The sequence below is a fragment of the Melozone crissalis genome, unplaced genomic scaffold, assembly GCF_028551555.1.
Source record: "Melozone crissalis strain CALT ecotype California unplaced genomic scaffold, PUWL_Pcris_2 ptg000007l_1, whole genome shotgun sequence".
Lineage (NCBI taxonomy): Eukaryota > Metazoa > Chordata > Aves > Passeriformes > Passerellidae > Melozone > Melozone crissalis.
The window spans coordinates 6,751,612-6,767,994 of NW_026535785.1; the positions used below are offsets into that span (position 1 = coordinate 6,751,612).

At 46.6% G+C, this 16,383-nt stretch overlaps 2 protein-coding genes across 2 annotated transcripts in view; one reads left to right on the forward strand and one right to left on the reverse strand.

Moving 5' to 3' along the window:
• Positions 1 to 1,541: 1,541 nt before the first annotated feature.
• On the reverse strand, positions 1,542 to 14,843 carry PSME3IP1 (proteasome activator subunit 3 interacting protein 1). The gene is made up of 7 exons (XM_054269523.1): positions 14,789 to 14,843; positions 11,752 to 11,897; positions 11,197 to 11,295; positions 9,279 to 9,401; positions 5,323 to 5,455; positions 3,404 to 3,468; positions 1,542 to 2,306 (listed from the first exon to the last, which is right to left on the reverse strand). Exons 2-7 carry the CDS (start codon positions 11,879 to 11,881, stop codon positions 2,089 to 2,091), a joined length of 768 nt encoding a protein of 255 aa, XP_054125498.1. The 5' UTR covers positions 11,882 to 11,897; positions 14,789 to 14,843; the 3' UTR covers positions 1,542 to 2,088.
• Positions 14,844 to 15,237: 394 nt separating this feature from the next.
• Positions 15,238 to 16,383, forward strand: part of RSPRY1 (ring finger and SPRY domain containing 1) — a 36,317-nt gene continuing 35,171 nt past the window's right edge. The window contains exon 1 of the mRNA XM_054269541.1: positions 15,238 to 15,273. The gene's annotated coding sequence lies outside the window, so the exon portion shown is untranslated. The remainder of the gene's footprint in view (positions 15,274 to 16,383) is intronic.

Below are 16,383 nucleotides of genomic sequence, written 5' to 3' on the forward strand. Positions count from 1 at the left end.
TGCTGGAGCCAGCCACAGCCAGCTCGTCTCCAGCTTTGGCAGCCCAGGGCAAGGTTACTGCCACAGCTGTCCTTTTCAGGTCTGATTTGTCCTCCATGCCATCCTGCACTTCCCAGCACATCTCCACTGGAGTATTTTAATGTCAGATGGCTCCTGATGTACAAAGGTAAATGGGACCAAGAGATGGAGTGAGGAGCTGGGACAGCTCTGTAGTTCGTTTTCATGAGCCAGGCCCTCAGAACAGCAGAGCTGACTCAAAGGCATTCCCCAAGTGTCCTATTCCATTCTTCTAGGAACAGGAGAAAGGCACAGGGCCCTCACATCTGCTTTTCCTGGATTATTCCTGGTCTCCTGGCCTTGCACAGCCCCATATCCACACCATAATTTACACTCCATAATTTACACACCATCTCACCTGCATTTGCCACAATTGGCTGGAAACTCCCACTATTAATTTCTGGCTAAATCAGGCATTTTGACTGCAGCTGAGCAAGATACCACTCAGGAAAATGGCCCCAGCATGCTGGCATTGCTGGGCAAGGCTGCTCTGACTCCAGAGTCAGATAATTGATCTAGTTTAATGCCAGGGAAGAACACCAGCAACTCTCATACCAACTCCTTGAGGCTCTTGCCCATACAACTTTAATTAAAAAAAACATGCATTTTTGTGTGCACCACTTCCATTTCATTCCATAGCTCAGTAAGATGAAAGTCACCAAAAGCAAAGCATTAGGGAGGCTGCACTAAATCTGCTTATTTCCCACCTGAAAGTGCCATAATTACAGTAGTTGGAGAAGAGACAGGAACAACTCTGGAGCAAACACAGGAGGTGCCAGGCAGCCCAGAGCAGGGGAGGAATTGCAGTGTGTTTGTAAAGATCTGTCTGTGGAACAGGGCTGTGCAAACAGAAGGGGTGTTTGGCTAAGGATAGCTGCATTGTGAGCACAACTCTCCCCATTTCCTTTGGAAAATTCAGCACTGAGCCTAAGGCATGAATCCACTACAGGCCTTGTTTTCTCTGCTCCCTCCCAAGTCCCTCAGTGCCACCTCCAGGTGACTGTCCTTTGGTACACACTGCCCAGCTGCTCTCACAAGGGCAGGACTGAGAACAGGATTGCACAAAGACACTTCCACCCCTGAGCTGAGCTGTTCCAACCCTCCAAACTGCCACCAGCACACCGAGATTGAGAGGATGGGCCCTCAGCCCCACTTCTGGAATTCTCCAGCTCCCATACAAAGGAGTTTGGCCGAACAGGGGAGTCCCACCCACTCTGAATTCATGCTCTTCAGGACACTGCTGCTGAAAAGCTCTATGACTTGTCAAGCCCCAGTGTTGGAGCAGCCTTTGAGCAGAAAACCCACCTGCAGTTCCTGTGAACTCACTCAGACCAAGTTTTCCTTCACCACCTCTGCTTTTGTGAGAAATTGACCTACACCTCTCCTGGATGGTGGTTTGGACCCAAACAGTCTGCTCTGGCTGTTTGGGTAGAGCACAAATTGATTAATGGAATGAGAACAATTATGAATGGCACAGGCAGAGATAAAAAAAATGCATTCAGAATGTCTTTAATCATGTAACACTAAAACTTCTTTACAGTGTCATGGCAATCTACACTTCACCATCTGCTCAAATTTGGTTCTGCCCCCATTTTTCAAATACAGAATAAAAATGACATTTTAAAACAGAACACATGGCTGCTTCTACAAGACTTCACTGCTTCAAGTGATTATTTTTTGCCTGTTAGTCTTGTATAAACTTCTTAAATCAACATAATTCTTTCCATAAGAATTGTAAAAGATAAAGCTCTCTCCTCCATACCCTCAGACCTTTGTGACATGGTTAGGTGTGCCCTCTGCATCAGGATGGCAGCTTTTCTTCCAGGCTCAGTATGCACCCCAGAAATGGAAAGTTGGGGGGGGAATGGGCGGGGGGGGGGGGGGGGGAAAATGAGTTACTTCAGGAATATCTGAGTGTAATAAAGTTGAGAAGTTAGCTAGAAAGATTATATTTGGGGCAGAAGGATGCAACAAGCATCCACCAGGGCTTTGGAAGATATTCTGCACTACATTACACACGGAGGGGTTGTGTTATGGACCATCAAAGAAGCTGTTGCCACGAAAGACAGAGGAGACAATCTTGCCAGTGGAGTTGATGGTGCCCTCGCTGTCCGAGCTGGACTCGGAGTCGCTGCTGCCCGAGTAGGCGCCCAGGCCGGGCAGGATCCCGATGCACACGGCAGCTGAGGGACAGTGCACCGTGGAGCCGCCCACCGAGCTGCTCCCCAGGGACACACACGAGGGCTTTTCTGCAAGACACAAACCTCAGTCAAAAAATCAGAGTGCAGGAAAGGGTTCTCAATCAGCCCGGGAACCGCCACGTGTCGCTCACCTGCTTTTCCCACATAAGCAGGGGATGATTTCAGGATTTAATTAAAGCATAAGGCAGCTTTATGCTGTAATAAAAGCATTCTGACAGGAAGGACTTGCTACCTCAGGGGATTTTTTCCTGCTCTATGCTGGCATTACAGATCTTTTTATTCTAAAGTTGTCAGTTTGATGCTTGTCAAGTACCAAACCCACTAAATAAGAATAAATGCTCTGCTTTGAGTAATTGAGTAATTTTTTTTTGCGATATAACAGCATAGTTGAGAAAAAGTTTTATTCCATTATTCTGCTAGTCAACATCTCCCATCTTCCATGGCTAATTAATTATTTCTGCTGTTCTGAAAGTTTACTGAACAGAAGGAGATTCAGGAAGTGCCTTGGGTTGTGTTACACAACTGCAGCTTGTCAAGCTACTCCGATTTGTGTCAGAGTAGCTTGACAGCAAGTCAACTGCAGCCCTGACAGCCACAGCTGAAACACAACTTCATTTTTCTTCTAGTTCCCCACAATCTTCTGAAACAAATTGATTTCAGGATGGACTGAATCACTTCAGAGCATGAAGTGGATGTATACAAATACATGCAAGGCTGCTGTGAAGAGGAAGGGGATGATCTGTTCTCCATGTCTCCTGCCCACAGAACAAGCACTGGGCTTGAAATGCACCTAAGGACAATTCCATTACTTATCAGGTTAAACTCTTTCAGATTAATAAACTCTCAAAGGAAGGTGCACAGTCTCTATATGTGGAGACTTCAGAGCTCCTTAGACAAGCATCTGTCAGGGCTGGTTTGGGCAGGGGACATCCTGATAAGCTTCAGAGGTTCCCTGCAGCCCTATTTTCCATGAAGGCTGTCAGCTCCCACACCATTTCTACTGCTTTAAAAGAGAACGTGCCAACCAAAGTCTGTGCTGTCCAGTGAAGGAACAGAAAAGCAAATCATCTATGAGATTTAACCCCAACTCAGCTGCTGCTCAGTGACAGACACAGAGCTTCCCACACACAGAAGTTGGGACATACCTGGATTCTTTTCCTCGTGGTCAGTGTCTAATTTCAACCTCTTGACACTGTTACCACCATCTGAACTGTGGAAAAAATAACAGAGTGTCTTGTTCTTCATAGGCAACCACTTAATTACTGTGCAGTCATTGTTACATCTTTGCTCAAATGCTACCCCAGATGCCAGCAGGGTCCCCTGATGACCATCATCACTTCCACCTGCCTTTAACTGAGGCTCCTTGGGGAACATGCAGGATCCAAGGAAGCAGCAACACCTACACTACCCCTATCACTTGTTACCCTGGGAAAGGAACACACCTCTTAGAGTTCAAGTCAAAGCCCTTGCACAGCAACCTGGAGCTGCCTGTTGAGCAGGATGTGCCCCACAGGAGAGAGGGAATGACTACCTGAGCTTCAGGCACCCACATGGCCACAGCCTTGCACATGTGGATGATTACCACACTTGCTGGGGCCAACATCCATGGCTTTTCCCTTGCAGGGCTTCCTTCCCCTCCTTCAAGCACCTTCTAAACCATCCAGAAACCTTGCACCCAGCCAGATCAGACACTCTCACAGCAATGGACAGAGCTGCAGTGTCCACAAAGGTCCTTTCTGGGTCCAAAGTGGCATTGGGAGAAAGGAGCATGGCTTGGACTTCTGACTCTTCAGAGCTTCTACAGCTCTCCCCTGTCACTGCTGAGATTTCCCCCCAACTCCTGCATGCTCCCAGTGCTAAGGCATCCACACAAACAAATGCTTCCCAGATTCTGCAGGGATGAACTGATGAAGCATGAGCATTAGGATGCATTAACTCTTTTCTGCCCCTATCAGAACATGCAGTACAGATGAAAGGTTATTCTGTGCAGAGAGCTTTTAATAGTAATACATCCTTTAGAGGAAATTACAAAGCTCAGGGAGCAGATGTTGAGCTCACACTACACTTGCTTTGGGCCACTTTGCAATAAAAGATAAGATGGCAAAAATAGAAGGCTGCAAAGCAAGTGTGCAATGGCACTGACATGTCAGTTAAGATGCTCTCTTTAAACAGATGCCATCTGCAGACTTCAGAAGTACCATTAAGCACATGCCAGCTCCTTTTGTACATCCCACTGGGTTAAGTACTATTAGCTACAAGACAAAAACAACATTTTTGGCTGCTTGTTATCAGCTCAAGGTTTTTCTTTTCTCTCTTCCCAAAACCCAAACTATCACCCAACCCCACAGACATCAGGTGGTGGAAGTGCTTACTTCAGTTTTCAGACATGCAATTAACTGCTGTACTGGGAGCTAAACATCACCCTACAAGATAAGCTTCTAAAATAATCTCACATTCCCTGAGACAATTTGAACACACTGCACTTTGAGATGTCAGTAATCATCTTAAGTATTAGATGATTCATCTGGGGGAAATAAGCCTGGTCCCACATGCCTGGTTCCTCCATAACCTGTAGTACACCAGCAGCTGTGTTTGCAGGCCAAGATCAAAGCAGCAAGCACATCACAAACCCAGCTGGGATGGAAAGGGTGCTGACGTATCAGTGTAAATCCATTAAAATAATCCATTTTAAACACAGGTAAAATTGGCTGATAAATCAGGCAACCCGAATGAAATTGCATTTGTGAGGTGACACTGATATCTACAAACAGAGATGTAAAACAGATTCCCTCAAACCCCAAGCAGGATTGCCCAAGCCTGGCACTCTAAAATGAAGATCCTGCCCACTTGCTTTACACACACTTATCTATTTGATTTGCTTCATGTTTTTCCCCACAGTTTGTGAGAGCCTATAGAAACAAGACTGGTCTTTTCTTATACCTTCCCCCTTTTTCTTTAGGGCTAAGGTTTACACCTCACTCTCTGGAGGCAGTTTTGGCCTGTCTCCCTTTACACTGCTAACTGGGTTCCGTTCCTCAGGAATTTATAGAAGTGTGAAACTAACCTTCTGTGTTTCACAGCTCCTGCCAACAGCTTTGCCTGAGAAAATTTGTTCTTGTTTTCCACTGACTTCATGGGCAATTTCTTCTCAGTTTCCTTCTTTGGGTCCATACTGACTCCCACTTTAGTGAGAGTGCTGTGAATTAAGGGTTAAGGATCAGCTGGGAAGGAATGGGGAGAACAGACATTTCCTCCCTGATATATTTAGCCAGCTCTGCTGACAGCAGTGACCGAAGTTCATTCACATATTCTATCCAAATAAACTCATTTGTGATGACACTGAGCTGGTAGCCTCAGCCAGAGGAGAAGATAGTTTCCCCTCTGGGGCTGGAGCTCTCTCTGGTATCAGGACCAGCTCTCCCTGTGAGGATGCCCAGGCAGCAGCTGGGAGCTGCTGTTCTGAAGCCAGAAAGGGGTAACACAACACACCCAGCACCCAGGAACACATCCACCATCCTGCCTTTTCCTCAAGGCCTTAGAAAAGCAAAAAGGTCAGGCTGGACCAAAACAAACCAACCAAAAAGGCAAGGCAGTACTTCCCCTTCTATAGGGATCAACACATTTGTAATTCAAATTTGCTGCTCCACACTCTAATCCTTACCAGAAAAGCTAAGTAGCAATTTATGCACTCACTTCCACTCCTCAGACCTCTTTCTGCTGAGCCCAGCAGATTTCAGCCTAGCAATTCAGAACAGTTCCATTTTTTGGTTTGGTCCTTAGCACTCCACCTTTGCAGCTCATCTCTCTGTAAGGACCACAAGGATTCTACTGCTGGTCTGAGCACCAATCTCAGGAGAAAGGAGACTTTGATTAAGGGGAACTGTGGTCCAAGATTCACCCAAAACTGCTCAGAAAAGCTAAGCAGATTAGAACAGTGTTAGCAAGGTGGAATGCAGCTGAAACCTATAACAAAGTGGAGAAGCTTGAGCAGGTTCTCAGATGGGATGAGAAGGAGCAGGATCTGTTTATTAGGACACACTCTGCACACTCTGAACACATCTCCTTGTGTGATGAAGAGAAATCTGCCAAAGACCCTGTTTGTAGATGAGGTGCCAGGAAAGTCACACAAAATTCTGCAAAAATTTTAACTGCACAGGCAAAGACAAATTAACTTAGTTTAAAAGCATGCTTATAAACTCAAACCTAGTGTTCTAATAGTTTCTCTTCTGACTACAGTTCCACAAGCTGGAGTTTCACAGATGCCCCAATCACTGCAGACAAATGTTGGATAGTGAATTTCACATTGGTGGCCCATATATTTGAAGCCATAGATTTTTTCCCCCACTGAACATCTGAAAATCAAAAACTTCTAGACTTTGCTTTACGGTCTCCAATCCCTTTACAGACAGGAAAGTTCAGATGCCATTTATTGTTTGATTGTCCTAGGGATACAGCAGCAAACCAGACTGTCCCTTACTTCAACCAAAAATCTTCTCAGCCCAAACCACTGTTCAATTTTATCTGTTTTTGAGATGGCACAGGAGTGCCATCCTGTGGCTGTCTGAAATCATCTGAGAGCTCCTCATGCTGATTTGATTTGATGCTGCCACACAATTCTTCCACACACTGCAGTGTTCAACTGCCACATTCAGGTCCATTACCTTGTTATAGTCTAAGCCTGACTGAGGAACTCAAAGGCTTTTCTTTTAAAAGATACCAAATTAGAGGCTTTTAGCTTCCATCCAGGATGGCATTCTCCTAAAACTCCTCAACTAGCAAGGCACAGCACATTTTTAGTAGGTATTTTATACATCCTGCTGTCATTAGCAAATGTAATGCTCCAGGCAGCCAAGAAGTGTTCCCTCTCAGGAAGACAACATTAGAAACAAACCTCTCAATCTTAAATATCAACTGCACTAAACAAGCTGTCCTTCAGCAAAGCCAGCTTCTTGGAGGGGGGACTGTTCCCACATTTAGATAGCAGTAAAGACAAGCTGATCTTGCTCTCAAATACTTCTTGGAAATGGCTTAAAAATATTTGTAAGTCTTTATCTGAACAGGGGGCTCTGGATAAGGTAAGGAACAAACAAACCTAGTTGTTCATGCAGGAGAAAGAAAATTTCCTATTAATCCATGCATATGAATTTCTTATGCTCAAGAGTACATTAAATATTCCAAGGCATATTTATCCTGAGGATGTAGAATTTTGTGATTGTTCAACCTGAAAAATTAAGAAAAAAAAGATCTCTGTACTTGAATATTGACACAGTTTTTACCATGAAATTAATGCCTCTGGGTAGCTTAAATTGAATGCTATTGCAGGAAAAAGAGCAAATAGTGAAATCCATTGGGTTGACATTGCTCTTATTAATTTTGAAGAGCACTTAAACAGCACCTATAAATGCAGCACAGTGGTTTTTGTCACTGCAGTGATAAATGTGTTGTTTTAGTAACAACCTGCAGAAGCAAAACCCACTTTTGCATTTCAGAACACCACCAAAAATTTCTAACACAAGTCAATTTAAAAAAGAAATTAAATGGGCAACACTTTGGATTTTCTCATGAGATGAGGTGACTATAAAACATTCTCCCTTCCTCCACTCCATCAGCAATAAGTTTAATTTTTACATTAAGACTTCAGGTTCAGAGGCACCAACACTACTAAGAGTGCAAAGACTGAGGTGAGATGCTCTGCACATCTTGCTCAGGCTGTTCAGGGATCTGTGTGTTATGTGGCCAATTCAAGGCAACTCAAGATCCCCCCAGGGCTGGTGTGGCTCAGCCCAGATGTACATGACACAACAAGAACTGTCAGCTGCTCCCACAGCACCATCTCACACTGCACAACCCTGGATCAGCCAGCCCCACCAGCAACCATCACCAAAACTAAATATATCCATGAATATCCCATTAATAGATCCAGCAAATCAAGAAAATATTCCCAAGCCATCAGCTAACTGCAGCCTATTTCTGAAGTTAAAAAAATGCATCAGGATTGCTTTTCCATAAAAACACTCCTGAGCTAATTGAGATGCTTTTCACAGGACACATGCTCCAAATTGTAAATCATTGACTAACAGAAGGTAAGACCAATCTCTGTAATATTCACTATTCAATTTTATTTGCTGACTGGTTTTGGTCACCTCCTTGTGTCCACAAACTCTTCCATCTATACTAAAGCTTCCCTGAGCATTTGTGTTTTGTTCATCTATAACTCAAAAGCAATCAAGACATGGAAACCATCAGATTCTGCACAGGTTCAGTAAGCCTCAAAAAAGCAACATTTTGCTTAGCACAGAAATTCTCAAACCATTCCAATCTCCCTTGACTGGCACTAATTAGAGAGGAAAAACATCCTGTATGATTTTCTAGCATCTCTACAAGAAAATTAGGCACATTTAACAGCAAAGCCAAACTGTCCTGTCCTTAATCCTGCATACAAGTGTGTATTACCCAAAGGAGCCAGGACTCCATGGGCACTGACTTCCCAGAAAAAAACCACATGTATTTAATTTCTCATCCTGAAGGTATCAGCAAGGGAGAAAGCATCTAATACTCCAAGAAGAATAACAGAGAGAGCAATCCACACATTATTTCAGACAGGAATGTTAAAATCAGGCAATATATAGCTAAAAAAAGAGCATGTAATTTTTCATAAGAAGATAAAAGCAAAATATTAGAAATAATACACTGTTTTTTCTTTATGTTCTCTTTCTCTTTAAAGTTATGGTATTTCATGACCTCACTAACAGAAAAAAACCAAACCCCAAAAAACCACAACCAAACCCCAAAACAATGCAGAGGGGAGAAGGAAAGGATCAAAGAAGTGGGAGTTGAGGGGGGAATATCAAACATTGCAGGGATCCATCAAAGCTACAATGAAGCCATAAACTTTGGAAATGTATCACTATACACACTCTGTAAAGCAGCTTTATGCAAAGAATGTCAAGTGACAGAACAAACCACAGCCCACTCTTACCCTCCTCCAGGTAACTACCAGGCACCTTAGTGCAAAGGATATTCTGTATTCATTTAGTTCTTTCAGCTCTTCTTCCCTTCGTTGCTTTTCTAGTAGCTCTTGCTGCCGAGAAACCTCATCAAGGAAATGTGTCTCATCTTCATCTAAGCCTCTTACCATATTTTCTGAATAAAGAAAGAAGAAATTTGTTGGTTTCAGACACCAAGTCTGTCTCCTCTGAATGTTTCTTAAACAAACCAATAACTAAAAAAAACCACACTACTTCTTGCCTCAATAAAGGAAGTACATTTTCTTAGAGCAAACAATTCCTACCTAATTAGTTTTAACACCTGTTCAAAAATTTTAAAAAAGTAGAAGCAAGACAACTCCTAATTTTCAAATAAAATCAAATTCTTTCTAAACATGCTACCCTACTTTAAGGAAAGAACATGCTAGTGCAGCAGGCAGGTCTTTTATTTCCTATTCTGCAAATATTCAGTGCCTCTTGAGAAAATGATTTAATTAGAATGACAATAAAGATTATGTTGGTCTTTCTAGTCATCATCAGAAATCTTAGCCCAAACATCATCTTTAGTCCTCATTAAAGTTGAATTCCATATTTTAGGCTTTTACATGAAGTCACCATATTTTTAATCCTCAACCCATACAGGCAAGCCATAGTCACTTTGAGGGCAAACTAGGAAATCCATTTACACCCATAATTGGCAAGTTGTGTCTGACAGAAAAGCTCTGGAAATCAATGATTATTTGAGGTTACTTTACAAAAGCCAATCCCTGCTCCTTCCAACTCATGCAGAGCTCATTCATAAATCTTTCAACAGTAACTTGTAGCACTCACTATTACTACTGAGGACCCCTTCAGAGAGCAAAAGTAGTGACACTCAGGACATTTTCTGACATGAATTAATCTCATTTTCTGCCTGACTCATCTACAAACTAAGAGGAGCAGCCAGTGAGGTGCTTTGAGGTGAGGTTTTATTGAGGTTCCCTCCCAGGCACTCTGCAGCAGGTTTTGTTCTCCAGGTTGGCTGGTGTCTGATATTCTGCTGTGGTTGCATTAAAAGCAGAGGTGGGTTTATTTCTCAGGGCTGCTTCCCATTCCAGTACTTGGATTACCAAGACAAAAGTGTTGCAGATCTAAAATAACTGGCCAAGAAAAACTATTCATTTAGACAGTTATTAGAAGCACTTCCTATTCAGGCTGAGAGCAATTTTTGGGTGGCTCCTTCAGCAAGAATTGCTTAGTCATGTTACCAAAAATGACTCCAAAAATGGGATCAAAAGTCTACTGAAGTTTACTGGAAACTCTAAGTGGAAAGAGTCCTGTAGGCCCAGCTGGAGACTTTAATGCATTAATGCTGTTATCTGTACTTGCCACTTTTCAAAGGGCAAACACTCTTCTATAAAACCAGAAATCCAGACATTTCATCAGAAGAATCAAACATCTACTTCTAAAAAATCAAAACATGTAAATTTACTTATTCCAAATCATAATGTTAACTTTCAAATCACTTTTAGTCAAATAATTTTGGCTTGGAAATGTAATAGCTGCTCTAACAGGATTTCTTTAATTGATTCAAGAATGTGTTAAAGCATGAGTTCAAGAGTCACAAAACCACAATACTTTGCCATTTCTTTGTGGATTGCTATCAAGTTTGTTTGGGATTTTTGGGGGTTTTTATTTTATATGCAATACAAGCTCAGTATTCAACACTTTACAATCTTGCAGCTTGATAACTGCAAACACTTTTTGAGTTTTGCATGTGTGCAGTGCTGCCTCAGTGTCCAGAAGGCCCTCCTTTAAAAATCCAGGATTTCAGTAATACTCTCTGAAGCCTTTGTTTCCCTCTCAGAGGGGGAGACAAAACACACAGATATGTCCTTTACTCAGAGGTTGTGCACAGCTGTTGCATACAACACAGTTTGCAGTTTGCAAATACAATGCAGTTTGCTGCTTACTGAATTTAAATTGCTCCTCAAACTCCTGCTGCTTCTTTTCTCTCTGTTCCTGGAGCCTTTCATACAAGGACCGTGGGTCATATGCCTCCTCTGGGCATTCTGAAAGGAACAAATCAGGAAGGGAGACCATGTTAGAAACACTAAACCACCAACAGTTCTCAGTTCCTTCATTTAAAAACCACTTCAATTATAGAATATAAAAAGCCATTACTTTTAATTTCTATTTCCCACAAAAGTGAAAAATTCTCACATCTTTTTCCTGTAATTACTGAGATGAGCAGCCCTTCCCCTGCAGAGAGCACAGCCCCTTCCCACACACTGCAGCCACCTCTGCTTCAAGATTTCAGTACCAGGGGCAGGGTGGAGATGCTCCAATAGTCAGCCTAACAAGGAAACTCATGGTCCTGACACCTGTAAGCCCAGGATGAAACAAATTGCTTCTCTCAGTCCTAGATGTCTCCTTCCAGAATTTCTATTTCCCACAAAAGTGGGAAAGTGGAAAAAGTGGGAAAATTCTCAGCTCTTTTCCCTGTAATTACTAAAGTGAGCCCATACCTTTTGGGTCCTCAGGTTTTCGGACCTTTTCCCATTCCTCTTGCCTCCTCTTCCGCCGCTCCTCTAGCTCTGCCTCAGACACGAACCTCTTGTTAATCACCAGGTCAGCAGTGCCATCTCCCCCTTCCATGGTGGAATACTGTCTGCTAAAAACACAGTCAGGAGTCTGATCATGCTTTCCAATGAGTGATTATTAAATATCCTGAAAAACAGACCTGCTGTCCTCACAATAACTCCAGTTCTCTAAAGAACACTGCACAGTAAGCACTGACTGAGACACAAACTCACTGCATAACTGCTAAGACTAATAAACATCATCTACTACTCCTTCTTTACTCTTTTTTCATATCTTTGCTGCTAGTTGTCTGCCTCAGGCTGTTTTTCTGAAAGTCATGTTCTAATGGATTTACTCTGCTTAAATAAATATTAAAAAAAATTAAACACCCTCACCTACACTCTCATCCTTTTATTTCTGTTCCTCCACATATGTTCTGAAGAGAAATAAAGTGATGGCAAAACATCAAATCCCAAGTTCTTTTTGGCCAACCTAGGAAAATTTGAGAAAGCTTGCCTGTTTCCAGTTGTTGAATGCATGTATTTAGAAGTGATTAACAGTGAGATTTCAGAAACTAGCAACTCTTCTGGTTTTGGCTGGGACAGAGCTAAACTTCTTAGCAGCAGGAACAGCTCTGGGGTTTGGGCTTGGTGTGACAAGAACATTGATAACAGCCTTTTAGATTTAGTCTAAGTAAAGGAATCTCCAGTGTCTCACACTCAGCCAGTGAGGAGCTACACAAGGAACCGTGAGGGAGCCAGGACAGCTGTCCTGAACTGCCCAAAGGGATATCCCACAGAGCCATGAACCACAACACTGCCCAGGATATAAACTGGGGGGAACTGCCTGGGAGCTCAACAGCTGAGTGAGAGAGGGCTGAAACAGAGCTGGGGTTAGAAAATGAGCAGCACTTCCCCTGCAGAGAGCACAGCCCCTTCCCACACACTGCAGCCACCTCTGCTCAAGGTTTCAGTACCAGGGCAGGGTGGAGTTGCTCCAAGTACTCAGCCTAACAAATAAACTCGTGCTCTTGACACCTGTAAGTCCAGGATGAAACAAACTGCTTCTCTCAGTCCCAGGTGTCTCCTTCCAGAATTATTCTGCCAGCTCCATGGAGCCCCAACGTTTGTTTTTGTTTCAAGCCTGTACCTCAAAACTGTACACAGAAGCACAACATAAACACAACACACAGAGCTGCTCATTTAAAGACATGCACACATAACTTTTTTCTATTTTATCATCTCCCTGGATAACTGCAGCAAGTTAAGGACTGCCCACAGTTGTGCCAAGTACTGCTCATTTGGGATCTCACCCTGCATTTCAGCACAGAAGAGATCCCAGAACTCTTCCGAGGAGGAAGGGATGCAGGAACCCAAATAAGGGAAGAAACCTGTTTTTCATCCTTCCTTCATACCATAAGGAACCAGTCCTGCAGGAAGTCCTGAAAACCCAAAACTGATACTTTTGGGGGGCATTGCTTGTAACAAAAATGGAAAAATTGAGGTCTCAGCAGAAATCCAGGTTAGAACAAATATTTGTTACAGCGGGATGCATTCTTAAGGTTAGAATTACTAAAAGAAGTTAAGACAAAAGAATTCTCTTAGGAGCTGGGGACAGGAAGGACAGATCCAGGGCTGGTGATTTTATCTTCTTTAAACTTTTCTTTCTTTTTTTAATATCAAACAAAAAAAATCCACCCTAAGACCCTAACTCCACTTTCCAGAAAGCATGGAACATTTTCTCTTTGAGTGCAATTTCTGAAGGTGGCTCAAGCTGGAAACCTACAGAGAGGATAAAAATTGAATCCCACTGCTGAATAGAGGTCCTGATCACAAGGCCAGCTTTGCTATCCAGGTGCTGCATAAACAGAAAAATTTGTTTCTCCACTTGTGTCATCTCAACCTATATATTTAGAGAGGACACAAAAGGTTCCAATGCAATGGTGACAGAAAGTAATAAAAGCAAACTGAGAGAAAGGGATTCTGCAAGAACACAGTCCTGTGCATCCTCTGGGGACTATAGCCTTCAGCAGCAAATCACCTGGATCAGTCAATCCACTCAGACAATATGATGAGTTGATACATCAATTGATACATCAATTAAGCCATGATTATGGTTTAATTATGGCCTGAGATGCAGCAATGGTGTTTCCAACACCAGCCTGAAAACTGGTGCCTGACACTGACAACCCCATCTTGGGGAAAACCCCATCAGCAGCATCAGATTAAAGTTCATTTGCACTTGTAAAGTTTGGTCATCTTGCTGTATTCTTTGCCCTCTCCCATCTGAAGCTAACACACACAAACCAGACCCAACAGAAAACAAGCACTTGGCAACTTTTCCCTATTTATCAGTGTTTCCGTCTGGTGACTAGGTATTCTAGGGCTATACTGTCACTGCAAACGACAGAAGTTTGTCACAGTTGTAAACCACGTTTTTATAACACCAGACGGTAACACCCCAGGATCACAAAACCTCCCAAACCTCCCCACCCTTGGCACCACTGAGGCTGGAACAGATGTAGGGCAGGGACCGTGCCTTGGGTACCGGAGCGCAGCTACCAACAGACTCAGCCCTCTGTAAACACCGAGCACGATTTACCGGCCCGTTCCACCAACCCACCGGGGCCGGGCCGGGCCGGGAGCGCTCCCCGCCCCGCATCAGCCGAGGCGCTGCGAGCCGAGCCGGGAGCGGCCCGGGATGAATCGGCCCCACCGGACTGAGCCCGCCCCGGGCCCCGCTGCCTGCGGTACCCCCCGAGCTCGGTGCGGCCGTGCCGGGCTGGAGCTGCCCCGAGTCCTCTCCGCACCTCCCCTCCGGCCCCCGGCCCGCCGCGCTCGCGGGGCCCAGTCCGGCCCTCCTCAGCCCCGCACCCCCAGGGCGCGGCGGCCCGGCCGCGCCGCTATCCCCGCGCCCGGGCGCTCCCTCCCGCCCGGGCGCTCCCTCCGGCCCCGCCGCCCCGGGCCCGCCCCCGGCACGTACCGCGGCCCCTCAGAGCGAGCGGCACCGCCGGGCCCGCAGCGCCGCCATTGACCCCGCTCCCCTCCGCCAGCCGCCCCGCCCCTTCCGCCCGCCGCGGCCAATCGAGCCAGCGCTTCCTTGCTTGGCCCCGCCCCCGCGGCAGCCAATCCCCGCCGCGCTTACGGCGGGCAGAGCGGCCCTCGGAGCGGGAGGGGGTTGGCTGCAATGATGACGTCATGGCTCCCACGAGCCGCGATTGGGCGAAGCTCGGCGGCGGGGGCGGGGCCGAGGGCGGGGCGGGTCGCCCGGGAGACGGCGGGGGGCGGGGCCGCGGGCGGGCCGGGGCCGGGGCCGGGGCGGGGCCGCGCCGTGAGTCGCCTCCATCTTTCGGCACAAAGGAGCGGCGGCAGCGCCGGGCCGGGGCCGGGCAGGGGCGGAGGGCGCGGGGTCCGCGTTGGCCCCGCTGCGTTCCCACTGCGCTCCCGGCGGGGCATTGCGGAGCGGAGGTGAGGCAGGGCGGACGCGGCCCGGCTGGCGGGTGCGGCGGGGCTGGGGTGGAGCGGGCGCGCATCGGGGTGAGGGGAAGGGACAGCGGCGGGCTGGGCGCTGGTGGCCCCGCTGGCGGCCCCACTGCCGGCCGTGCGTCCGTGAGTGAAGGCTCCGTGCTCAGCTCCCCGCCCTCCGCTCCCTCAGGCGCGGGTCCAGGTTGGGGCGGGGGCCGGGCCAGCGCAGCCCCGGGTGGCGGCCCGGGGTCCCGTGGGCTCCCGTGGTTGGTGCCGCTGCCCCTCAGGGACTCCCGGTACTCCCGGCTGCCTCACTGGGGCCATCTGGGGAGGGCAAGCCGGGGGTACCGGGGATCCCTGCACCTCCCTGGCCGAGGTTCAGCCTCCGGGCTGGCTGGGCTCTGGCGGAGGCCCCGGAGCCGGGCTGGCGTGTGGAGCTGGAGCTCGCTGGGGAAGGCGGCGGGAGGTGAATGAACGGGGGATTGCCGGGCTGGGGCGCCCCGAGTGCGGCGCTGCTCGGGGCCCGCAGGGGCTGCAACTTCCTAACGGCGCCTCCCGGGAGCGGGGAGTGCTCCCGGGGCTCGTATGACTTGCAAAACACGGGCTTGGCCACAGTGGGGCTGGTGTGAGGGGGCAAAATGCCATCGGATCGCGGAGTCACGGGCTCCAGGTGCTGCTTGGCAGCTCGGAAACGCGGCAGGGCTGCTGAGCCCTCGGGTATTGCACATCAATGGCACATCAGACCCTGAACGCTGTTTATGGCTCGCAATGTGAAAATGTTTCTGCACAGCAAGTTTTCCGGCTTTACAGAGGAGATGTGGAGGTGTGGAGCGGGCCACCAAATGCGCTCGTTTACCTGGATCTTTTGTTTTACATTCTTGGGGGGTAGATTGGGCAGCGGCACCTTTGCTGCGGGTGCGGCAGCACCTCGGCTCTGCTCTCCCACTTCAGTTCCTCTAAAGGAGGATTTTTTCACTGCTGGTATTATGCCCATATCGAGCACGAGTTTCTCTTTTAAGCCCTTTGATTCTGTCCTCCTGGTCGCTGTTTCTGTCTCGCAGGCCTTCAGTGACCCCCTCTTTTTAGGAACTGCTTTTCTTTAATATATTCTGC